The 26,615-nt window shown below is 41.9% G+C and overlaps 2 protein-coding genes across 15 annotated transcripts in view; both read right to left on the bottom strand.

Annotated features, from left to right (window-relative positions):
* Positions 1-204: 204 nt before the first annotated feature.
* On the bottom strand, positions 205-2,021 carry LOC311211245 (uncharacterized protein; the record flags this gene model as incomplete). Its single annotated transcript, XM_084289847.1, has 3 exons — positions 205-410; positions 996-1,112; positions 1,967-2,021. The coding sequence occupies 3 exons, from the start codon at positions 2,019-2,021 to the stop codon at positions 205-207; spliced, it is 378 nt and encodes a 125-aa protein (XP_084145973.1).
* Positions 2,022-2,651: 630 nt separating this feature from the next.
* The window catches only part of TACC2 (transforming acidic coiled-coil containing protein 2), a 124,311-nt gene continuing 100,347 nt past the window's right edge, over positions 2,652-26,615 (bottom strand). For 11 of the 14 annotated variants that reach the window (XM_084290092.1, XM_084290086.1, XM_084290091.1 and 8 more), the window contains 12 exons: positions 26,049-26,110; positions 25,079-25,194; positions 24,145-24,316; positions 22,864-23,004; positions 21,861-21,950; positions 16,927-17,070; positions 15,740-15,816; positions 11,586-11,629; positions 5,934-6,094; positions 5,282-5,388; positions 4,118-4,238; positions 2,652-3,219 (listed from right to left, as the gene is read on the bottom strand). In XM_084290092.1, coding sequence (XP_084146218.1) covers positions 3,154-3,219; positions 4,118-4,238; positions 5,282-5,388; positions 5,934-6,094; positions 11,586-11,629; positions 15,740-15,816; positions 16,927-17,070; positions 21,861-21,950; positions 22,864-23,004; positions 24,145-24,316; positions 25,079-25,194; positions 26,049-26,110 — 1,301 coding nt within the window. In that variant the 3' untranslated portion in view covers positions 2,652-3,153. The remainder of the gene's footprint in view (positions 3,220-4,117; positions 4,239-5,281; positions 5,389-5,933; positions 6,095-11,585; positions 11,630-15,739; positions 15,817-16,926; positions 17,071-21,860; positions 21,951-22,863; positions 23,005-24,144; positions 24,317-25,078; positions 25,195-26,048; positions 26,111-26,615) is intronic. The other 3 variants (XM_084290087.1, XM_084290088.1, XM_084290093.1) reach the window with 2 other exon arrangements.

The following is a 26,615-nucleotide window of genomic DNA, read 5'->3' as shown; positions in this document are numbered from 1 at the left end:
CTCAGGATAAATGAGAAGAGGCTGGTGTTGCTTACATATAGGTCAGGGCATTATTAACAGATGTGACAATTTTTTATCTTATCATCTGTCAGTTGTGCCTACTGCTTTTTTCCTACAGAGTACGCGGAGTAACATGATTTAGAAAGTACAATCACCCTTCTCTAAAAAGGCAGACTTGTTGCTTCAGGACCTCGTTCTTCCCCCTCATGTCAGCTTCAGCAAGGGGTGCCAGCACAAGCACAGGAGGAGGAGAGAGAAGTAGCTCGAGGAGGTGCTGACTCTGGAGCCCAGGCTTTTTGCGTTGCAGTTGTTGGAGTAGCAGCACTGGACGCTCACTCCGGGTGCTCTGGATCCGTCCCTCTTTGCCCGCTCGCAGAAGGAGCTGAACGAGCAGGACTTCATAACGCCGCCTGCAACAGAGCCACAAGGAGCCAAAGAGCAGCACGCTCACCTGCACCGGCCCGTCTGCATCTCCCCAGCATGGATCTGGCCATCCAGTAGTGAGGAACCACACCACTTTGGCCGTTCTTTACCAGTAAATGAGTACCATTATAGCACACTAGAAGCTCCCACATAAGCTAAGTAATTCTAAATTTTTCTTAGGGTCAACCGATGCACCTTAAGTATCTCACAGCATCAAAGTGCAGTGCCTCATTGGGCTCTTTTCTTTCCCAACTTCCAAGAAAGTCACTAAACTAAAAAGATAAGATTTCAGAAGGACGTAGGTAATACTTAAAATGCTCTTTTATAGCTATTACACACAGTGGGGTATGGCTCAGCATCACAGCATACTGACAAAGCATACTCAGCAAGGTTTTATAGTAGACTGCTGCTAAGCCAATAAAACCAAGATTCATTAATTGGGTTTATTTTGAGAGAAAACATTCATTTATTTATTTATTCTCCTCTTTAGCTGGCTATACTTGTCTAACACCATTAGGTTATTTATTTCTATTATGAAAAATCTGACGAGTGAACTGCCGGTGACTACTTACTTGCTTGTCCTCTAATGACCGCGCACGCATCTGAGTGCCCCGGACATTGCTGCGTTCCTTGTCTGTTGCAGTCTTCATCGCTAGAACCTACACAGGTGTAACACTGCAGTGCTTCACCTGCCATCAGGAAGAAAAGACCTTGTGTAACAGTAGCATCTAGAGTTTACAAAAAAAAAAGTTTTGAAATATCAGCTACGCAGTCTAGTTTTGTTTTGAACCACATGCAAATATTGCCAAAAAGTTTTTAAGAAGTCTAAAGATTTTTGCAAGTCTTATCAATTTTTCTTTTTTAATGAGGTCCAAATAAAGACTTTGAAGATAAAACTAAATTAGCCTTATGTTATTTGATTGTTAAATTTGCACTTCGCATAATCCAAGAATATCTGGTCTATAATTGCACCCACACCTTCTTGTAACATTTTTAGAGAAGAGCTCCCTGTAACGAGCAGGAGTATCATGGTTTTCTCCCCTCCATCATGGTCTTTGGTCCACAACACCATGAAAAACTACACTGTAAACACCTAAAATCTGACTATGACCCATATTTAATTATCTCCTGAAGCACCAATTCAGCTGGAACGCACAATAGCTTACCTTATTAATTTTGCTTTTGTTTAAATATGACAACCACAACTTAATTCTCCTTATTCCCAAAGTTTATCCTTGATTCAAACTAGATAGTATGTCCAAAGGCAAGCAAGAATTTGAAACACATTTAAATACCATACCTAAAACTTGCAGAGCAGAAGGCGCTTCCTGTCCGCAGGGACATGTGTATTTACATTTGTTTGCACACGTATTTAGTTTCACATTACACAGCAGAAGTGAAATTCTGTGCTGCTAACCACGTACACAAAATGCTCTGAAAACTAAGAATCCTAGAAGAAAAGCCCAGAGAAGCAAAGGGGCTGAGCCATTCCTAAAGTAGGAAATAAAAATGAATTAAAAAGGAAAGAAGAGAGCTGACTTACTTTTTATTATAAGAAGGGAGCTGACGAGAACCAGGCTGAAGACTGTCCGCATCATGGGGATACAGGAGATGTACCATTAGGCAAAGAAAGCAGTTTGTTTGCTATTAAAGCCTTAATGCTTATCTTACATACCTAATCCTCTGCAGACGCTGTCTTATAGGATAAAGAGGTGTGCAAGAATGCTACTTATCGAGCTTATTCTGGTTGGACTTCTAATCACACGGACTTCACCTCCGCAAACCCTGCAGGCAAATTCTACCAGAAGCAGGAAGCAGAAAATGCATTCACCAAGCAGTGACAGAAATGGTGAAAACCCACCAACCCATCGTCTCACGTCACAGCACCAGCCCATGCACGCAGTCTCGTTCCATTTGCCTGTGTGATCTGCAGGATCAGGGTCAGAGTATTAGACGTTTTGTAGGATTAAGCCTGCTTGAGACTTGGATGGTCCAAATCTAGCATATATTTTTACAGAAACTACAAAATATAGATATAGAGATATAGACCTAGGCATACAGCTAGGTGCACACAGGCAGTATAACCTTGCAAGCAGTCCCCCAGGGTGCTCCAGGTACCATCCCCGGGCAGGGACACCTCAAGTGCTCCCTGTGAAGGACTCCCATAACAAGGGGTGCTGTATCTGGAGCTGCACACGTAGTAAGCAAGTGAAATAAAATGAAGCCACTTCAAGTTTCAACGAAAAAATTTATTTACAATAGAGAATTTCATTTAAGTGACATGCATTTTAATTTTTTTTTTTTTTCATTTTTAATTTTATTTTACAAATCAGCAAATGCAGATAAAGTTTACACTCCTTAAGGCAAGAGTCCCCATGCAAGTAATACATGTTTATATTAAATCCAAAAGACATCCAACATGGGAACTCATGTACAAAGGGAAGGCTAGGATCAGCAATTTGTAATTTCTTAGAGAACTTGACAATCTCCCTGATACAGGAACTTTGAGATCAACTTGCTATGAATTATACTATGAAAATGCAAACAATAGCAAGAAATTCTGATAGTCATCTTAGTACTGCATACAATTAAATCAACTTTATTTAGAAAGAAAATACAGTAGTGCATACGAAAAAGTGAAAATATAACCTGTCCACGTAAATGTATGGACATCAGTGTGCCAATGGTCATATTGCACTCAGTATCGAAGTCCAGAAATTTGGTTAAAAGTTAGCTTTTCCCCATTTTGGCAATCAGTTCATCACAAATCTTTGTTAATTCTTCTATCTCTTTATTCTGGAAAACAAAAACATTAAATGTTATTGTTGCATTAAGATGAGTATCTAAAAAAAATATTCAACCCTTGGGAGAAGTGTGGAGGAAATAGATTTTCTCCAATATTGAGAAGAGAATATATAAAATATATGTGTACATAGTAGAGCTACATATAATATATTCAAACAATATGCTTGTTTCCAGACAGAGCTCCTCCTACTTCAATAAATACAATTTGGCACTGAAGCACGTGGCTTTACAGCAGCTGTTCCTAGTGTGGGATGATAACACGTAGTGTAAATTTGTTTCTAGGCTGCTCTTCATAGCACTATTTTTGTTCTGTTTCCTGGAGGCTCTAAGCAAGGACCTCTGTGTTATATTGGAAGTAAGCTCCTTTGCTAAGCTAGAGGACACGAGATATAAATAGGGATTTACACATCACTTTTGCTCCGAGCTGTACAGACCCGTGTCTGACCATTATGTCCATACAGCAGCTACTGCCATTTCAGCTAGCGTTGGAATTACAGCTAAAATTAAAAACAAACAAAAAAAATGAAAGAACTAAACCAAGGAAGACCTCAAATCCGCAAAGCAAAGCAAACAAAAGGCTCTCCTTGGTACACAGGTGCACGCTGAGCTTTCACTGCGCCTGAATCAGCCCCCGAGGCTGGCCAGTGGCTGAGAGCACAGCCTGGCAGATGGGGCCATCTGCCCAAACTGCCTGGGGCACGCAGCAGATTTTGCAGGGTGCGTCCCCAGAGCAAAGAGCTGCTGGGCACGAGGAGCAAGACGGGCCCTTGGGCAGCCTTTTGCCGTGGTCTGAGCTCCAGAGGAGAGCTGGATGCAGCCACTCTGGGGAAAAGGTTGTGCCATGACCACACCCCTGACTTGGTGTGAAAAGAGCTGAGCTGCTGCTCACCTTTTGTTCCAGTGTTCTTTCCAATGCATCCACTTTCAGCTGCTCTTTACGAAGGCTGGCCTGATACGCTGCTTGCTCTTGCTGAGCCTTGCCTCTCACTTGTGCAATTTCAGCATTGGCTCTAGAAAAACACAGATTTTTGTCACGTCAGGTTGTCTGCAGAAGGGGACAGAAGGTACCTAAAGATGGACTACAAGTTAAGAGGGTGTTGGAGGACAGAGCTGCTTTCTCTGGATCTTTGAAAGCAGCCTGAGACTTGTCCCTAGAGACTTCTGATGACTCAAAAAACCTTGCTCAGCAGAGGTTGTAAAGTCCTTTCTAAATGTCTGGTCCCTCCCTACGTCTCTCAGACTTGTGCTGGCATCAAAGGTAATACTTAGCTGGCGGTGTGGTATGGAAGGTTCTCAATCTGATCTCCAGTTCTCACAGACTCTTGGGTCTAGAGGACTGTGATATGAGCCCTGGATGTAATTCCCAGCAATGATTACTTGGTCATTACATGGAAGCATTAATGATGATAACAGAAATAACAACCGGACCTGCCTGCCTGGAGCCACAACCAGATGTTCACTCCTCACTGGTGGCTTATGAAGTCACTGTCCACACAGATCTGGCTCCATCTTTTGTGCAACTCCTTACCCCCCTCCCAAGTGCTGATCCAGCTTAGAGCAGGGATCCAATACGAACAGAGGGAGGCTTGCACTGAAGCAGCTGAATAGCACTTACACGTTCTGTTCTGCTGATGGACGTAAGGGCAATAACACAGCACAGGGGCCACAGCAAACCCCTGGGACATGAACACTAGCTGCAGGTGTAAATATCTGGGCGCAGCCCTCCACAGCTGCACAAACCTAGCTAACGGCTTCTTTCTTGATCTTCCCTGCAAAATACGTTAAAGAAACATGAAGACATTTGATAAAGGTAGAATTTTAAGGTGCTCTATGTGGCCTCCTCTTGGAGGACCCTTTCAATATCAAAATCGTTCTTTCTTTAGCTATGGTCACCAGCACATTTCAGAAATGCTCAATGTGGCATTTCATTAGACCCTCCATCACAGAGCAGCCTAGGCTTGCATAATAAAGGAACAGTTTTGGGACAAAGGTCCAGCCACAGGGATCTTCCTGCAGCTGGAACTCCTGAAAAGAGAGGCGTGCAATCAATTACCTGTCCAGTTTTTCCTCAGCATGGATTTTGAGTGCTTGATACCTCTGTTCTTCTTTCTTTACTCGGGATAAATACTCCTGCGCGCATTTCTTTAATACTTCTTCATTCTTAAATGAAAACATCACATTAAATTTAACCCAGGATACTGAAGTGTATGACAGGCACAGACATATATTTAGGGGATGCTGTCTAACACGGAAACCTTCACACAGAGGCTATCCGAAGCAATAGTACACAATGCAAAAAGCTTTGCAATGCTTCTGTTTGCATTTGATTCTGGCTGGAATCCTTTGTCTGAGGACTGACCAGAATTCACATGTTAGATTTACCAAAACTCTCAGTCCACAAGCCAGCCCTGATACGTGCTACAATTCCACAGTGATGTGACATTTATTGAAACTGCAGTATGGGAACACAAAATGGGAACAAGCTACTCTTGTGCAAAATCTTTATCTTCTCAGAGCTGTTAGAAAAAGAAAGCACAACCGAGCATTCTTGCTCTCCCTACCCACAGCACACCGCAGGCTGATGGAGTAAATCAGACTCACGGCTGGAAACCAAGATGTGCAGGCTGTTAAGCAGCTTTGGTTTACCACCATGCGAGAACCTGCTAGTTTGCCTCTTAAAAGGAAGGAACTTGAAGGTGACTCACCTTTCGAAACCCCTCCAATACTTCTTTCATTTTTTCGTATCTCCTGAAAAGATCTGCCAGTGATTTCTCCACCGAGTTCAGATCTGCCAAAGCTTGCTCCTTCTCCACTATCAGCTGCTGAACAGTATGATGGGAGACAGATTTCTCTCTCTGTTCATCCTCTGTTAGAAGGAAGATGGGAGGAGAAAAAAGCAGTCAGTAAGGACTCTGATTTCACTGTCATCTATAGCTTCTACTGTGCTGTGTGCTCTTTGATGCATGTTACTAACTTTGAGGAAGATCCAGAAAAATAATTTTAACACAGAAACACAATCCTGTTTTGGAAATAGTTTGCTAAATACAGTGATACTTAAATATTTTGATACTAGAGAAAAATGTGAAATCATCTAACTGATGCTTTATTTCACTTTGAACTCAGCTGTTCCCAGGAAGGCAGCACGGGATTCCCTTTTTGCCTGACGAGGCACTAGCTGAAGGAAATACATTTCTGCATATTGCTAGTGCTGGCAGCGAGTTCTTTGCTCCTGCTGATATGTGCTTGTTATCTCGCACCATCTTCTCCAATCCCATACATGGAATTAAATCAAGCACGGAACTTTGCTTAATGTAACCCAACCCAAATTCTGCCCCTGGAAAAACACTGCTTTGCAAACTCCCATTCCCAAAAACACTGCTTTGCAAACTCCCATTCTCAGGGGCTCTGCAGGCAAGGAAATCTAGTACTGGACAGGCTTCTCAAATTCTGGTTTGCAGAAAACATCTCCTAAGCTTCTCCTGCGTATAACTAAGGGAGGGTGGAAAGCAGGAACCCAAATCTGTAGGGAAGATGCCATTTTTCAAAGGTATTGACCTAGTGATAAATCAGAGCACCGTTAGAGCATTAGAAGGAAAAGTCTGGCACTGCCTTGTAAGATGCTTTACTGCTTGCTTCATATCATAAAATACGATTGCTGTGTCCATGCTTTAAGGGCTGCTTTGAATGACACTGCAATAAAGGCAAACCCACAAAAATCAGCACCTTTATACTACTTTGTTTTCTAGTACTGTGTTTACTTTCCCCTCTGACAGAAATTGAAATAAAAGAAGTTCTCCCAGCTAAAAAGCAGAAGGCAGTTTGGACTCGACAACGTCTCATTTAAGCCTCCTGTGCTTAGAAACATTCTGCCCAGACTTTAGGTTTTGACTCGGACAGACGCCTTCACCTGAAATCAGCATTTCATGGTGTCCGTCGGCTCTGAAGTGCCACAATTCATACTGCATTGAGTTTGCAGCACGGCTGTAGCAATACCACGATTTTATCAGTCTGCTAACTTTCAATATTGCATCGGAAAGAAACAAACTTCCCCATGCACTCTTCTGCATTCTGACTTCTTAAAGACACACTGTGGTCATTTGTAATCCCAAATAAAAGGAGAAAGCCCTTGATTTCTCATTCCTTATTTATTTTCCTGAAATCTGGCACGTTGTCACCTTGTGCTCCAGCAGCAGACTCGTTTAGGCCCGCTGGACATTTCCTACTGCCCAGCTCAGGCCCCAGCTGCTGCCTGGCTCTTTGACAAAAACTCGCCCATCACAGCTCCGTGCAGAAGAAAGCAGCCATCTGCAGCATCACTGAAGTACTTAAATGCATTTAAGGCAACAATGCTAAATGATAATAATAAAATCTGCCTTGACTTTTTGTTTACTGCCGTATTTTAGCATCTTTGTCTTGTTTTAAGGACAAGTCAGAAAGCTGGAGACCCAAGCCTCACCCCTCACAACTAGGGAGCTCTTTGTTTTCCTCCCAGCACATCCCAGACCCCTGCTCTCCCTTCAGCAGGACCAGCTCCTTCAAACACCCCCAGCCCGGCTGTCCCAGCACACGTGAACTGGGGCAACTGGTGCCAGACGTTCACTTTCTCCTCTCCTGGCCCAGAGACTGGGGAGGGAGCTGAAGATGAGGCATTTCTACCGGTGGAGCAAGGAGGCACGGTCACCTGAAGAGAGGTGCAGCCTGCCAGCCAAATCTTAGCTAAGCAGCTACAGATGATTGCCTCTAAATTATTTTAAAAGCAGTTCATGAAGTTATCTGATTAAAATATTTTAATTAAATGGCTTCCACCTCTGCAAAACACACTGCCCACGGCTCCCCACCGCCACTGGGATGCTCAGGGATAACACCATCCAGACTGGCAGGAGGAGACCACCACCACAGGACCCGCTCTGAGGCTCAGCCCAGTGTTCCACCACTGAATGGGAATGCAGCAAACAGAGAACAAAAGGCAAAGAAAACAAAAAATGCAGAATGCTGGTGTGAAAGTTGGTGAAAAGCTTTACTTACCAGGCTTGCCTGTTTGTTTTTGCAAGCAAATAGCAAGAAGCAACAAAAACGGAAGCAAAATAGAAAAATCAGGAATTGTTAGGAAAAGCAGCAAATAAGTAATGCAACATCCTGTAATGCACACAGCAAAACATCTCTTCGGTTTTCATAATGAGCGTTTCATTATGGCTTTACACTTACAAGTACACGGATACATTCTGAACAGAAAAAAAGCCCGACATTACAAATCCAACCATACAAGGAAAAACCACAAGAGGGATTTCGGGAGGGGGCTGTGGGTGACCACGGTGTGTGTGCCGGAGCCCAGGGTGAGCTGCAGGCCTCAGCACCATGCAGCACGAGCAGCACAAGCAGCAGCCAGCCCACAAAGCCCCGAGCAAGGCCCTTCTTTTTTGTCCCAACGGGGAGGGGAGTGTGTCAGGGGCTGAGCAAGTGTGAGAAAAAAAGGAAAAAGGGTTAAAGCACCGGAAAAAAAGTTATGCAAAGAGACACCAAAAGGGATCTGTACACCGGCAGCTTCAAGCTCTGCTGTGCAGCACGTGGCACAAAGCTAACTGTGTCGGGTAATGCTGGGCTCTGTGTGTACACAACAGCAAATATGAGACCTGTGACAGTCCCTAAAATCAAGGGCAGGTACTGTTTGCAGTGCATGCTTCAGTGCCTTTGTATGCAACCACGTCCACCACCCTGTATCAGTAACACCAATAGTTTGTGTTCATCCTACAAGACAACCTGTAAAAGGCTGAGTAGGATCCATCAGCCACACTGAAGAGTCATTAGAGGGATTTGTGAAACTGGTTCACTTGCAATGCCCCTGCATAAATAGCTCTGAAGGGTTAAATCATAAACAGAAAGAGCAGGGGCGCTGCTTCTGTTGGAAAGCATGGTCTGTGTTAGCAGGGAGACATGCAAATAGCCCGCAGACACTCATCTGCCTTGGGTGAGTAAATTCGGTTATCAGAAGGACAGTAATTTGCACAAATGTCAGCAGAAAGTGGGCTAATTAGATCAAAAATTTACATGAAATGCAGTGAGAAGAAGCCTCGTATTTACTACGCTGCAGAATTTGCATATTGCTCCAATTAACACATGCTTTCTGTGCCACTCTTCTTTCGGCTCTTTTGAACAATGGACAGCAAATTACATCATTCTCAGCCACAGCGCTTAAAAACTTGCTGTAGATCATTGGAAAGACTCTGACATCCTCGGAATTAGAGGTTTAAAGTTGGCTATTTCCTCAGTGTTCAAAGGCACAAAGCTTTAAATATTCCTGATTTCTTTAAATAAGAGGAATCGACAATTGTAGCATGCACTATGTATGCCATGGCTGTGCCTTTATCTTAGGATCCCTATTTTGTACCTTCTCATTGCACTACAAACCCAAAACTTGATTTGCTTGTTGTTTGTTTTTTTTTTTTTTTAATCCCCTTTTTAGAGAAAAAATTGAAATCAGAAAGAAAATTCTGTTAAAACTACATGCATGTGCTTGGGAAAAAAAGGCAGGTCCTGTGTTTGTCCATACGAGCGGCCAGGTGAAGCTGCAGAGCTCCCTGCGCTGTTCCTGGGGAGCTATGCACAGGGCAGATACAGGACAGGGTTCTTCTGCCTACATGCTGAAAACACTCAGATGAAACTCTGCAGTACTGAAAAAAACAATCACTTTGCAGCAGCGGAACACATGGAACAGGACACAATTTCTCCAGTGTTAGAAAGCAGAATGAAATTACATTTTGGGGACTGCGACCCTGATTCTTTGCCACGTTTGGTACATTTCCATGATTGCACACGAAATACCAGAGTACATTAAGTGCACAACAAAGGGAATCAAATTCTTGGCATACTTTGGTCACTCCTATTTTAACGCTTGCATGATGAGAACGACAGACATTATGCCAGAAAGCAGGCAAATTCATTCAGGTTTACATACAAAAGGCATTGGAGGCACAACACTAGGGAGTGAAGCAAGGAAACAAATATTTATTTCTAGACCCTTTATTCTCTTTACATGATAGGAAGCTGGGCTGTCTCCCAGGGGCTGCAAAATGTAGAAAAGCAGCAAAAGCAGCTGACAGCTGAACTACTCCCCATCCCCTAGTGCTAAAAAAACAGAAGAAACGCAAAAATTGGGGGTCACACAACACCGGCCATGGGACTGCCAATTTGCAAAGGACAAACCAACATACATATGATAAGTCAATAGCTGTGACAGAAGTCTTTCTGTGTAAAAAACCTTTGTTGCAAGACACACACTTGCCCTTTGTGTCCCTGGCATGCTGTGCTCTCTCTGACAGCTCTCCCAGGGGAGCTAGAGCAGTAATTTCTGTTGATTTGTTAAGAGCTGGTGCAAATATGCTGGATTCACAACTCTCCCTGCTGGTGGGTATCAGCACCTAGACGAGCCTTTCTCCTGTGTCTCACCCCACAATTAGCTGCCAGGCTGCTCCCCGTGCTGTTAATGATTTTCCCAGTGCTTTACCCCAGGTGAGCACGGTGCTGCTTCTCATCAGCCACTGCTTCTCCTGCTCGTCCCCGTGCACTTGGCCATGGAAAACCCACGGCCCTGTGCAGCCCTGGGCACTTCTCGAGCTGAATCCATACAGCACAAGGCACTGGTGCTTTCTTCAGTGAGAGCAGGAAAAGAGCTTTGGAAACCTGCTGAGGAGGTTTTAACATCGCACCATGGGGGCCAGGCCTCCTGGGCCAAGGAAGTGCAAGAGTCCTGTGGGTTTTGAAACGCTACTGAGTTTTTAACTCGTGGGGCATTCTGATAACAAAGATATTTTCTGATTATTGTGAGGCAAACTCTGCCACAATGCAGATCTTAGAGGAGACCTTTATGTCAGTAAGTAACTGGGGAGGTGGATTGACTACTCAGTCTCTCAGCTGGGATTGAAGTTAATCTAGGTTTTGGTCGGACCAATGCACTTACCACAGATAATCCCCGTTGTGGTCAAGAGCTAAGTTTGGTATCTCCTGTCAGACAGCTGCGAGCAGATGACTGAAGGGTTTTTAGGTCATCCAGAGACACCCGTGAATTCTGGGCAAAGCGTCTGAACATGCTTCCTGTGGGGCAGCTTGCTTCGATGCAGAACAAAAAGCCCTGACCTTGCTGTACTACCTGCACTGCCTCGGGGTCTGCTTTCTGTAAAACGAAGCTCTGGCTTTTCATCACAACCCGGCAACACACACCGGTGTCCTCGGATGCATCCCAATTCCCAGCAGCATCAGCAAGTGTAGCTAGCTTCAAAACGAAGCCTACAGACAAACATTTCTGTGATCTCTTCAGAAAATCAGAGTGCAGGATAGCATCTTTTCATGGTAGAAATACCTACCTATCATCTGAGCAATCGTCTTCTCGTATTCTGAAACAATTTTCCTGTAAGAGGAACAAAAACAAACAGCTTTTGGCAAACATCATCATTGCTAATACTTATGTAGAAAATAATGCTACTCAATAACTGAACTAGGGTATTAGGATACAGGATACAGATCCCACAGCACACTTTCATAAGCTCTTTATTACCTACGTAACAAATAAAACTGACAGCTTAAACGTTGTTCCTTTACAGGGAGGGAAAGGGAATTGCTTTGAAACAGTTATTTGACACATGCCCAAAGTACATCACCAATCCTGATTTAAACAAACAAAATTGCATCGATTTCTTTCTTCCATCCCGTCTTTATTCTGTTTGCTTATTTTAATGTAAACACGAAGAAAAGTTATCACTGGTAGGCAAGTAAACCTAACAGGAGTACGGCTGGCCCTCATCCAAAATGAATCTAATCTTCCCTCTCTAAATGTGAAGAACCGATCCATTAGCACTTGGAGAAAATGACTAAAACATTCACTTACGGAGCACAAATTCCATCATGCCCTATTTCACAAATCTGTTTTTTGAAACAGAGGGGGTAAAATATTACTTTTAAGACTATTTTATTTTACATACTCACGGTAGGCTTTGAGTTTCCTTCTTGAAAAGAGGTTAGCCAAAATAAGCAGATTAAATGTGATTTAGAAAGATGATCCATCCCCTTCCAGAGCCAAATAAAGCTAATAAAATGAGACTAGCTTGATCAGCGCTTTGATTTGTGAGCCACACAGGACTGCCTATGAAAAACAAAATTACTGCACACTTCATCTGAAGTGGATATGCAGAATAGCCCGCTGGTATTCGAGTACATATTTTGTCAAGTCTTAGCTTGCATTCATGCGTCCCATTTTAGCTCAGTCGGTGAGGTTACAGCAAGGATGCAGGAAATCCCAGGACAGAAGTCAGCAAGGAAAGGAGAGAGCTGTGGAGCTCCCCAAAACCAAACGCAGCGATTCCAGGACTGCCTGGGGGAAATCTGCATCAGAAGCAGACCCCAGACACTGGGATCGCTTTCACGTCCAAAGAAGACTACCTCAAAAACCTGCTGTAAGCAGGAAGGATTTTAAAGCCACGTCATATCCTTTTAATATCGGCCACCTTTGGGAAGTTTTATCATCCCAGAAAAACGGGCCAAGGACTGAAGGCAATGAATACAGCATTAAATGCTGTTACAGCCCTACACCTCCCAGCCTGGCCTCCACCACGGAATTTGGCAACCAAGCGAAAGGACATGATCTACTTCTTACTTCCAGCAGCTTAGGCTAGTTCAAGCACGCACCGCATTCTGTGCATCACCCACCCTTCCTGATAATGCAGCAGCTGCTCAATAAATGTGGGTACTGCAGTGCCACAGTGATTCTAATAATGTTCAGTTTGGAAAGCGAGGTAAAGCTGGGCTTGTTCCACATTCATGTCAAGGGGCTTTTTCAGTCAAGCAGCCTAAAGAACGACCACATTAAGGAAGGGAACCCAAGGATGCTGCCCACAGCATTCCTTTGTGATGGTGCATCTTAGCCCTCCCTGGAGATGCCACATGGGCTTTGCTTCTGGGATTTTAGGCCTTCCAGTCTACTATTGAATTTCTGCAATTTCCTCAGTCATAAAAACACAGAAATCCAGGGCTACCTCTCGAGGTCACCTGCTTGACTTCCCACACTGATCAGTTAGACTTCCAAATGACCATATTTAAGTATTTCTGGCTTGCCTCTGGGTGTTCCCTTGGATTAGGGTATGGCCCAACTGGTTATCTGTTTGACAAATATTACAGTATTATAATACTGCTCTCTGGAGTGGAATTTCCTCCAAACTGACATTTTTCTGGAAACCTGGCTGATCTCAGGATATTCCAGGTAGAGTACGCAGGGCTTGCATAAGGGAGCACTGCTCCTCCTTTTGTAGCAAGTGATGCTTTTGTGCTTCCACTGCCAGATAATCCCTGCCTTTCCCTTCATTCCTCGCTTACAATTATGTCACATCTAATTACCGCATCTCTAACTTACCACACATGGACTAATTTAACATCTAATCTTCCAAATGAAATCTTTCTTTGGGCACACATGCACATTCCATCATTTTGTGACAGTATCAGCCAGACCTTCTCCCCATGTACAGCAGGGATGTGTCTGTGGGAAATTTGGCTTACATAAGGTGTCTTTTTTTTTAATCAAATTTTATCGAAGACATAAACACAGAAGCAAACTCCTGTGAGAAACACGAAGCTATAGATCTACAGTGTGTCAGCTGCTCTGCATCACCCCTGCTCTCCTTTCATTAAGGAATAAGCAACCTCTGCCAGTGCTTGTTTGCAGCTGGCAGGCATGCGCACCCAGGCAGCTCCCAGAAAATAGACAAAGTACCACACTGGAGCGTGTGCTGAACTCTGAGTCATTCTTTACACAGTTGCTAGGGTGTTCTTTTTTTATTCCAAGTGTTGCTTCTTAGATTTGACTGCTTGCATTTTGCCTCATTATGCACTGAAAGAGCTACGCCAGGGTTTTGGTTCCTTTCCCAAGCAGAGAGCAGGAGGTGAGAGAACTCAGCGGGTGCTGGGAGATGTCTCCTCTCAAAGAAATCAAGTGGCTGCCCTTGCCTTTTGCAGACGCCTCTCTTAAGATGCTTTGGCTCCAAGCCCTGCACTTCTCTACTCAAATCTGCCACGTGTGACTCCTGGCATCCCTGCTAGTGCTTGTTGACTTCTGCACCACAATCCCCTATTACCTCTGCTACAGAAGTACAGCTTTCTGGGATGCCAGCAGGAATTGCATGTGCAGGTCATCCCCTGATACAGTTCATTGGCCTTAGCTTTAAGCTACCTGGGCTTTTAACTTTGGGAAGAAGTTGGCACTAAGAACAGAAGTGATTTTGAAGAAAAGTCAGTTTCAGAGCTGACCACAGAAATTATTACTCAGAAAGATGGATGCTCAAATAATCTGTCAGTTCTCTTTCATTTATGAGTTAAAGGCATGGAAGGTGAGGATGGCGTCTGTCTGTTTGATGGCACAAAGTCATAGCCTTTAGATTCCATAAAATACATCTACAAAGTCTCTTTTAAAATTGATGACTTTCTCAGATTCAGATTGATGAGCAGGTCAAACTATCTGTATGTTGCTCTTATGGCATTATCACTGTTAAAAAACACACACCGAATGGCTAAAACTTTCAACTGACTAAATGGGAAGCAAAAACAAGTCTTTGGGCAACACCCTTCACCTCGTCCACTACAGTGACTTTGTTGTCACCTTTTCAAATGACAGGGACCTGGACTGGGAAGGAAGGTCAAACCTGCTATGTTCCAGTATACAAATATTTAATGTAACAGAGACAGGTTTGCAAGGAGAAATAAAATACATTAGAACAACAGATATAACTAGAAAGACCTGAAAAGCTCAGGGTCCTTCTGTCAGCTCTCAAATGCAGAATCCAAGATAAACGCTGGTTAACTGAAATCAAGCTTAGTGTGTGTGATAATTAAAAGTGTAGCTCAGTTCAAAGAAAAGCACGTTGAATTTTCTTGAAGGTCAACACTCAGAGTGGCTCCTTTCCAAGGAATGTTTTTCTACTGCCAGTTGAATTTTGTTTTTTTAATGTTAAAGAAACTTTTTACAATAATCTCCTGAAGGCAGCCTCTACTACTCATACCTATATTCAGACTTTCACATGCTCCTTTCTGTTGCCAAAACTATTTGCGGAAAGTGAATTTTAAATTAGCATGTGCACATCTCTGCCAGCACTGCAGGCAGACTAGTTCAGTCAGGCAAGAGAAACACCACAATGCAATCCACGTGAGAATTCACACGTGCGGTAAGCAGCACAAACTGGAGAAAATTCTTTCCTTACATTAAGATTACATTAGATTAAGGCCCATTATCTCAGTGTTCTGAGGATGTAAATGAGATTAGCAACATATAAATCTTCAATGACTACCTTGAACAACGGTGCCCACCATGCGTGGCAAAGACAAAATATCAGTTTAGGATCAATCTAGAGTCTGCAGTTAAAAATGACTGAGCAATTTCAGCTAACCAAAAGAATTATACAGTCATGGTACTCTGTGTACTATCCACAGCCTGAAAGCAGAGACAGTCAGTGTGGTTAGTGACAAGTTAATAACCCACCTCATTTCCATCACTTCCCTTCTGCTTTCTTCATATTTCTCTTTCCACTCAGATACTTCTCTTTCCTTGGCCACAATCTTTAACAAAGCAAAAGAAAAGCAAAAACAAGTGATCCATTAAAGAAGAAATTAAATAAGTGTGCAATATATGAATTTATATCCAATTTTAATTAACAGAGGTATAGTTTTCAAATATATAATGGGTTCAAATATAAGCATCCCCAATGATTTTTTCTTTTACAGACTTTAAGATGCAATTTAAGAAGTTCAGATGTGAAATCATACTCATTTCAAAAAACTAATTTTTGTGAAGTAGATGCAACGTTCTTGTCTCGTGTTTCATCCCTGATCATAACAAGGACACTTTTCAAGAAATACTGTACACATACTCTGATACTGTACTAATACTGTATACAATACTCTATACAATGCCTGATTTGAAGCCAGGTCTGAAATACTTTTGTACATGGCTTTTGAACACGGTCTCACGATTTGTTCTCTACAGCGTCTGCATACATATTTAAGGCTGACTGTCCATGAAATTTTAGACTTAAAGGACTGCATTCCTTCATTCTCCTTTTGTTCACGCAATTTATCCTAAAATTCAGAACACGAGACTGTACCATTTTTTCTAATTGTTAGACACTGTAACGGGCTTCCCTAGAGAGGTGGTTGACACCCTGTGCCTCTTGGTGTTTAAGAGGCATTTAGATAATGCTCTTAATGATATGTTTTAATTTGGTGTCAGCCCTGAAATAGTCTGACAGTTGGAATGGATGTTTTTTGTAGGTCTCTTCTACTTGAAAGTATTCTACTCTATTCTAGTACTAGCCAGACTAATTTGATATGTATCTTTGAAAAATACTTATGATTTCTATTTCCAGCATCTAACGATTTTTATAAAATTATATACCAATGTAAAGAGACACAGAATACAGTTTAAAGCAATAAAGTTTTTTTTCTCATATAACATCTGATTTTCATTTACATCAAAAGTAAAGTAAAAAAGTAAAACTTACAGTGTAGTGCCATTTGCTTTGGTAGCCTCTAGTGTAGCTTTAGCATGGCTGAGAATAGTCTCAGGAATAGTAAAAGTAAACATAATATGAAGAATTTGGAAGAAAATAGGAAAGAGAAAAGTAAACCACAAGGGACACGTATATGCTTTTCTAAATTCTGACAAATTACCTCTGCTCTGGCCAGTCGTAGTGCAGAGTCCAAGTCTTGCTGGGGGTAGAGAAGACTTGTGGTGCTTTCTGCATCTGAGGTACCGATCCGAGAGTACAGCGCACTTTTAGAGATGGAAACATCTGCTGGGATAGCAGGTTCTCTCTGTGTGTTTGTTTTTTTAAATACAAAGAAATGAACCATTAAATATGTGTTTAGCTAATGTTTTCTGGGTGCTAGGCACCAGGATCCTGAGCTAGGACTAAAAGCCTGTGCACTACTAAATTATAACAGCAGTAACACTGACAGGGAAATTTCAATTTAGCAAGGATAAAATAAACATTTAAAACCTATAGTAAGCATCAGAAGAGCCATATATCTCTTACTGGGAGAAAATAAAAACAGCACTTTGTCCCCAATATTTTAGGGGTTTATTTTAGAAAATTTACTACTTTCTGATGCAGAGATTTCATAAAAACATCCACAAGAAATGCACATCAGCAGAGGAAACTCGAATTGGAGGCAGAGAGCTCATTAAAGGGAAATATGCTTCCATAAAAATAGATGAGGTCAAAAAAGCAGAAGAAAGTGGATGTCCCACCTTCCTAGTTCTGCCATGGCAGTATACCGTTATCTATCATAAAACACTCTTTCATAAAAGGTGTGAATATATAGGTGCTGTTGTTGCCCTGCTGCTATTTAAGCATGCGATTAGTATGTTAAATGAGGTTTTATTTGCAGCTGCTGCTCTTGCTCATGTCGGTGGTCCACACTGACTCAGAAGGAGAGCAGCATGTGAAATGAGGAAGAGAGCAAAAGAGTTACGGGAAACTGAGATGCGTCATCTTGCAAACACTCCACATGTAAACAATTCAAGTTTCAGTGCATTAAAACCATTAAGTTTATAGAAGACAGCTAGGAACGTGCTAAACAAAAACCACATATCTTGAGACACCATGTGCAGCAGACCGATGGTCTGGGTATGTATGCTTTCAAGCTGGAGCAACAGCAGACTCTTCATAAGCACTCTATAGTATGGTGGCTCTCCCCTGACCTTCTTCCCCTACAGCACACCCCTCAGAGCAGACCCTCTGTATCAGAGGCACCACCACAGCTTTTTACATCCCTCTGTCCCCTCCCTGTGCTTTGCATGTTGTGACCAAGCAGCTAAGGGGCCCACACTGATGGCCCTGCTGGGCCCTGCCTCAGGCTGGTAGGGAAACAAAATGTCCTCCCTTTCAGCTGCTTGGGGAGGGGGGCGGGTGTCACAGAATAATTTCAGGGTGGAGGTGACCGTATCCCTGTTGCTGGGATTTAATGCTCTCCTCCTCTCTCAAACAAGCATGAAACTGGCCAAGGAATCGGGATTACGAGGGAGGAGGAGAGGCCGCAGCCCATGTCAGAGGAGGCAACCTTGGAGTCTCCTGGGCCAAGGCTTTGCCGCTTTTGTTTTAGTGCTCACTCAGTCCCCTGCTCGCCCACAGCCTTGTGACTCCTTTCCCGTTAGCCAGAGCATTGCATAAAGTTAGATTTCAGTGGGCAGCCCGCGTTAGCAGGATTTTATGGTTGCTTAGCACTAACAAAAGGGCAAGATAAGGCTTATCTATGGAGAAACAGAGCCTAACGCGTTGCTCTTGCACTTAGCATGTAGATATTTTTAATAATTATATATAGAAAAGATAAACTATTTTATTTTTAAAAAGTGTTTTTTAATTATTCTTTTTTAATCAGTAAAACAGGAGAGCTGTATTCTACTGCTTGAAGCACAAGAATGTGAAAGTGAGTAACGAAGGCCTGAATTAGGGCCCAGCCCTCCTCCCCACGAGGCGCACACGAACAGATCTCATTTCTATCGGCAGCACATGCTTTGTATCAACACGATTGAAGGCAATTTTGTCAGATGCTATTCCACACATCCTTCACTTGCTCAAAGCTCTTGCGTATTCTCAGAAATAACAGAGAGGCTTGAAAGGTTTTGCAATCCCTTCTGACCCGTCACGTCACACCTTACTGAAGAAGCTGCCTTAAAAATTACACACAACGCTCATTTTAGGAAAACACAGGAACGGATGTTAGGAATTCCACATCTGTGGGCAACATGAGGATACCACATCAGCAACGTGAAAAGGCCAGACAAGAAAATCCAATTAGAGCACTAATAGGCTAAACACTACTTCAAAACACCACGCTGCATGTTTATTTATATAGGAGTCTCACTAATTTGCTCTGTATTTTTTGCTCATTTTTGAACACAGGAGCCACTTGACTCTACTTCTAGTATTTCTGGTGCAGGCCATTCATCTTTTTTGTAGCATTTAACCACAAACTGAGGGTGCAACCTCAGTTCCAGGGGATTTTCCTACCTCAGCACAAGATCTATCAAAATTACAGAGCCTGTATTCTTGAAGTTATCTCCCAATATATGACAACTATACAGGAAAAAATACATCTGGGACACAAGCTCAGGCATCTGCGTATATGCATTTATACAAAAACACATGGTGCTGTCCACAGATCTCAGTAAAGGTAAAACAGGCAATAAATAAGACTACTGCTGTTTAAATTCTGTATTCTAGCTTCAAAAAAATTTACTTAATTTCCTCCTGAAGCATGAAGCAAGCGAAACTGAGAGATGAAAAAGAGCTATTAGATCATCAAAGCTGCCTTCCAAAGAAAGGCCATCCTGAAGATCAATCTATTGAACTGTATATATCATATTTCAAAAGCCTCCTGCCACGTAACTTGCTGGATCTCAAGAAGAGATTGCTGGAAAATATTAATTGCGGCAAAGGAAACACAAATTTCCTTAAGCTCATACAAAAATGTGTCAAAGTAACTGCCAACATGGGGAAGATTTCTAAGGAAAAAAGAACATTTAAAACATACTTATGCATTTTTGTGTATTGGACTCAACACCCCACTGATATGTTTTATCTAATTCTTGCATTTGAGTAAATAGTACAAATGACTAATATCAATGACATGCAAGAAAACTTCAAAATTTTCCCAAAACAACTATAAAAGCTCTTAGAACTTAACCAGTTAGTTGAAATGCTGGTGGTTACTGGTCCCACCAGTATTGTCCTGACTTTGGAAATACTTCACACAAGTCCCAGCTGGGCTGCTGGCTTCTCTCTTTGGCAGGAACATAACAAACCCGCTGTCAGAGCATCCTGTACTGGTCTTTGTGGTTTTATCTCAAAAGCCAATTTTGCACAGCTCCAAACTGATGTCCAATTCACTAGTTGATATTTTCTACCTCCAAATATTCCTATCATCAGAAAATAAAATAACTCAACAGGATGACAGTCAGTGCTTTCAGTGCAATGCCTAACTGCCAAGATGGTAAGCAGTTAATTGGGATAATAATAAGCATAGGGATTTATAAGTCACCAAACCTCACACAGCAAGATTAGAGTCTGCAGGGGAATTACTACTAAATGTAGGTCACTGCGATCTTAGTGTAAATATCTGAGACCACAGTGCACTTCCCCTTCTCCTCCCAGCACCTTTTACAGAAACCAGATATCTGACCAGAATGGGAATAAATGCATATTGATTGACCAGCTGCAGTTATCTTGCTTCAAGAAGGTCGAAGTGCAAGAAAACGAAGAAAGGCGCTGCAATGAAAATGATAAGCAGCTTTTATCATACTGTTTAGGGAAATATGTATTTAGCCCTGCTGAAAATTAGCTTGCCCTCTACAAGCACTCACACACTGTCTGGGTGCATATCAAATGATCTCATCTTTTAACTAATTGATGCGTGTGCACACAGGTCAAGGGAGGTGTAACAAGACCTGTTTATGCTTGCAACTCTATTGAAAAGCAAGTAAAATCCAGGTGTAAGTTCTCTGCATGTGGTTTTACTAGAAAAAAATGGTATATTTACCTAAAGGAAATAAACCTCTCTTACTACCAGGAGAGCATCCCAAAGTGTTGATACTCTAATCCCATTTGTCTCTATGCCCTTCCTTTCAGTTTCTCTCCTTTACTTATTTCAACATCTTATTTCAATGCCCAACTCTACACCACCTCAGCATCTGCAGAGTGGCTGACACAAACCCGAGTGGCTCTCTGCTCAAGTTGCACCTACAGAAAAATGACCACACAGTAATGGGGACTGTCTGTGCTTGTTACCCACCCTGCAATGGCTTAGCAAATGCTAAATGTAGTTATACAACACGAAGGACAGAACTGTGGCCAGCCAACCAGAAGGGAAGCCTGCCAGGTAGTATCAGAACTTAAGTCGCTGCAGTTGTCTGGGGGATCCTATTATATGTAATCCAGGCCATCAGTCACTGTAGGTCACAAGGTTTGCCATCACAGGCTAATTTAACATCAGCAACCTCCTACCTAAACAGTAAAGCTATCTGGGGACAAAAGTCCTTCCCAGCCTAGCATGACATCCATATTATTCAGCTAAAACAAATCCTGTGACTGGGCTGAGACAGGGCCATGGGAATGTCCCTGTGCAAACCCAGTGAGGACCACGTGTGTCCCTAGAGCAGTACACAGCATCACTCTGAGGAGGCACTAGCCAGCACACCATACAAGTGACAACAAGAAAAAAGCTTTAGATCTTCATCAATAAAGATAAACTGTGTTAGGGAGGCCTTTTTCCTCGAGAAGAGCCTTTCCAGACTTGCTGCAGTCCCTTTCTTCAGAAGCCTGAAGGCAGGGTTGATCGAAATTCTCGCCTCTGAACCCTGCGATGCGTGTGTCCCTATTTCTTGCCTTAGCTTTTGTTAATTTGGGTGTAGCAGGACTCCACGGGTGGAGCAGGTGACAGCATTTCTGCGTGCGGTACTGCTTTCAGCATGCTCTTCTGTGTCCCACTTTGGTGCACCCAGCTTTGCACTGCACCCTGAGTGCCTTAGTTACCTTGTTAAAGTAAAAGCAGCACTCTCTTAGTCTGAGCACACAACACACACACGGCAGGCACAAAACAGATACCTCGGCATCTAAGGAGCGGAAAGAAGACAGGGTAATCTGCCTGGCTAACTTCAGCGCTTCTATCCTCATTGCAGCAAACTCTAACTCCTCCTGTCAAGTGTTTGGTTACGAGCAATCCACAAAAAGATGTATTCAGAACACAGCAAAAATGTTGAACACATTAAAAAATTCAATGTTATATTTTAATGTAGAGTTCTGACAATTCCTGGGCGACAAACATGTCCCATATTCCCTTCAAGTCAGGAACATTGGTACAAAATGCCTGTCTGTGGTTAGTTTTGAGAGAGCTATACAGACAATTTTTATTAGGGGGTAAGTATGGGTAACGCTTTGGGTAAAAATAAATGTTTTCTGCAGTTAAAGCTGTTTTTCACAGACTTCTCTCCTTCCATTCTCATTTCATGTGAATTTATGCCAGCTGCCACTCTCAATTCAACCTTTGCCGTTTTGAAATTTCACTGTGAATATTCTACAAAATATGTCCTGACACACAGAACTGCTCTGCAGATGGGTGTGCTTTTCCTAAAAGAAACCATGCCAAATTCTGCATTAGAGAGATTACTAGAACAACAAATCCTAATTTTCATTTCAGCAGAATTCAGATCTTCTTCTCCAAAAATGCAGCCAGACCTATTAAGGTCCGGTGACAAGATAACTCTCCACAAGAGTCCTGTCTTCAAGCTTTATAGGGTTAGGGTTTTACAGCTGCTTCATAAAGACTACTGCAAAAGATGTACATCAACGGTATGGGATCGCTGAAACTGTCAAGGAAACTTAAGTTTAATTTTATGTATTGTATGAATTAAAGTAAAATCTTTCTGTTCCTTATGTTCCTCAAAGGCCAAAGTTACTTTGGGAAGAATTAAATCATTGTTTTCCTTCCTTTCCACCTCCACTCCAAGTCGTCTCCCACCCCTTTCTGACAAGGTAAAGCATTCTCTACCTATGTAAAGAAAAACATTTAAACTCCAGTAAAAGTGATGTTTATATGGCTGCTACAAACCTGAAGTTTCTGAGCAAATACTGGCGGGTTCTTTTCTGCTAAGTCAGGATCCAGATATTCAGGCTGATCACATATCGAGGTTTTCTTAGATATCCTGTTGAGAAGAGCGTCAGCAGAGACAAAGGAGTCTTCAGGAGATGTCTGGAGGGTAAGAAGGATATTCAATAAGTAATGGAGATTGCCCAAGTAATTCAGGACGAAAGCAACGTCAATGTCTGCAAGTCATTGATTCCCACTAATTTCATACCTCACAGAAAATTTCCTTTTTCAATACACAATTTGTAGGTATAACAGATAAACAGTAAGAATAATTCTTCCTAATTTGATGAGTTATACCTAAGTTATGTTAACAGTTATAACATGATCAGGATAAATACATAATGTGAGGCTAAAACGAATTACAACAAAAACTAGACCTCTCGGACTTGAGCACCCAAGGCTCCATACAGTGAGAAAACTCTTCAAGCTAATTGAAATGCTTTGCAACGCTGTATCAACAGCATCATTAAACAATCTAAATTATGCACAGAATTAAAGTGAGCTTCTTCTCATTCTGCTCTTCAGTAAATCATATGTTGCCATGTAAGTTAGCAAGTCTAGTGCTGTAGGCATATATGAAACAAGTTCTTCTGGAAAAGTGGAAGCCTTAAAGGAACCTTCTTGAACCTGAGAAACAGTGCTCTCAAGTCTGGATGCACTGCAGGCTCAAGAAAGGAAGGGACCACTAGTAATTAAAATCTAACCCAGATAAGCCACTGAAAAAAGTGATTAAACTGGAAGCTGGGCTGAGTTCTCAGGGTTAAAAAAAGGTGAATTTTACATTATCAGCATCACATGACAACACAAATAACAGTTTACAAGAAAATGTGAAAGGCCACCTGTTTTTTCCAACAGGTCATTTTGTAATTTTGAAATCTTACGCCACATACAACCAAACAAACCATGTCTGTTTAAAAACACCTCTTAGACATATAAAATATCTCTGTATATATCAGATTAAAATACGGTGCAAAAAAGCCTGTATAATAAAAAAGCACTTCAAAATGTCAGCTTGGAATAACCGATCAGAAGAGCATTTAAGCTATGGGAAACTTCTTATGCATTCCATCAGTTCCATCAAAGTATCTCCTCCGTTTGGGTTATACCACAAGCTGTTATTAAGATCTTTAAGCATTAGGCTGAGTTTTCGCTCTGTTTGCAAGATCCACATGTTCTGCCTCTTGTATGGCATGAATTTTTTGCAAGGGAATGATTCCCAAGCTCTTAACATAAATTACTTACTATTTCAATAGCCTCTGGAGTTGTTCCTAGGGTCATGGGCTCCAAGTCTTTCTGTTTTGACTTGTCTGGGGACTGTAAGTGCGCCTCTTGGCTGGCGGTTAGGACTCGGGAAGCTGGGTGTTGTATTTTTATTCCAGAGGATTGTTGGGCTTCAGGGTCTTCAAAACTTGACCTGGAAAAGGATTGTGTACAGGCTTTCAGAGTGGAGCACAAGGCCTTCACGATTCTGCTTCTGGTAACACCTAAATAAGTCTTCTTTGGTACTTTCATGTGTGTAAATACAAATATTCTTTCAACTCATCTTTCTCTCATTCTATCTCATAACACTTTGCAATATCCTTTAAAGCAACAAAGCCATCTAAATAAACCCAGTTCCATCAGAAAGGTTACTCACATGCCTTAAATATTTCTCACTTGCCTTTTTACCCCTTTCTCATTGTGACCTAAATCTCTCCCAAGAAACAAATTTTCTTAAGAAGAACAGATGCCCTTAAAGAACAAAATTTTTGGAAAGCAAACACAACCCACACATCCTGTTCTTCTAACTAGACTCATTGTTTAGCACATATAGCTAGGAAAGTCCAAGTGACAAGTTGCAATTAGATGATTTTTAGATTGAAATGAAAACGACCTCATTATCTGAGAACAAAAACGTAAGAAGGAAGCCTTGGCTAGTGAAACAGTTGCCTCTATAACTCTATTTAGTCAGAATATGAAGAAGAAATACGTGTCTTTATTCCTTCCCATTGCACAACTTCTGTACCTTTGCCCTCTGTTCTCTATCATATGTGTACACAGATGGGAATCTATTTATAAACAAACAACTCAGCAACACAGAAGCAGAGAGAGGAAGAACTGCCTGCATGCGTGCTAGGATGGCAACCCAGTTCCCTGACACCCTTTTCCACTGCTGAATTTTATTGCAGCAACATACCCTGAGCACGGCGTCGTGGAGTCAGACAGCCTGATAGGAGGCGACTTGACTGGGCTCTCTTGCTGTGCATCAAACATCAGGTATAGGGATTGTTTCTTCGGGGTGCTGTCATCCTGCTGGCAACAGGAAAAGGAAGACTCATTAACCAATTCAGCCATTCTCCATTAAAGTTAATTCACTGCTTTAAGTGACCGAATGACTTGACAAACAGCTAACAATATAGGACTGTAAACCAGCCCAGGCTAACTGATACTGAGATGATCCCTGTAAGGAAGAAACCATTAAAGAACGTAACCTAAACAGTTCATTCTTTGCAATGGCTCTTCCTCTCCCACTTCAGAGCTAATCAGATTTCTGGTCCTGTCAGGCAGGAGGCACCTGTTGACTGAAAATTACCAAAATATTCATTGAAATAAACATTTTCTCATTAGTTTATGCACCTGACATACACACTTTATTTATTTATTTATTCATTTATTTAAGTCCCCTGTGGATATGCCCCCACTGGATCTAGTCAAGCTATCAAATCCATGAATTAAATGGAAGGCCAAACAACTCCTAGCATATAGTACTGCGTTCCATATTTCACCTTCATTCTGAATTCTGTCAGGATTCCCTCCATCTTCTCAAAAGTTTTACTCTTGGTTTCTTAAAATAGCTCAGTAGCTGGTGTAGACAGCTCTCTACTCTACAGTGCTGGGACTACTGAGTTGCTTTTAATCTCCAAAAAAAGAACTACTATGATACTAGTTTAAAAATAAAATAATAAAATGGAACGAGCTCTACGAGATATAGGACAACAAAGCACATGCAATTTACCCCAGCTATGCCAATTTAAAGGAGATGGGTTTGTCAATCTGCTTCAGGCACATTATAATTAATTTAAGGGGTAGTGAGGTTGATGGCATTATCAGGATAGTGGGTTATGACAAGGGAATGCAAATGAATGGAAATGGAAGTGAGAACTTACAGGCACAGAGGAGCCAATTTTCTCCATATATTCTATTTCATATGAGTTGCCATATTCCAATTCTGTAACAGAAACAAAAAAGAGCCATTAAATACATGCCATGAATTAATTTTTGTATAAGTAAATGAGAATTCTCATTTACGAGGGCCATTCCCATTCTAAAATTTTAATCTGGTACTTTTCTACGAGATGTTAAAAATAGAATATACAGAGAGAAAGCAGAAGATGCACTTGCACTGATTTTCGACAATGAATCTATGACACACATCAGGCAAATGGAGTTGCCTGGAAAAATTCTGCTTTATCAGCTTGCCCAAGATTCTGCCTCAGAGCTCAGAATATTAACAAAGTTTCAGAGCACTTCCCGAGCAGATAACTTTCCCCTATTGTGTTATCTTATCACAGAAAACACGTTTTTCAATTATTTGTAATGCTGCTTCCAGTTTCCTGTAACGTACAGAAAAAAATAGCTGTTGTAAAATAAAATCACTTCTGTTTCTTAATGTATATCATACAGTTCTGACTTAAGAAGGACAACTGGGGTATCACTCGAGATAAAGAGATGTA

This window comes from Netta rufina (genome assembly GCF_964035555.1).
Source record: "Netta rufina genome assembly, chromosome: 7".
NCBI lineage: Eukaryota > Metazoa > Chordata > Aves > Anseriformes > Anatidae > Netta > Netta rufina.
This window is presented reverse-complemented; position numbering and strand designations above follow the sequence as displayed.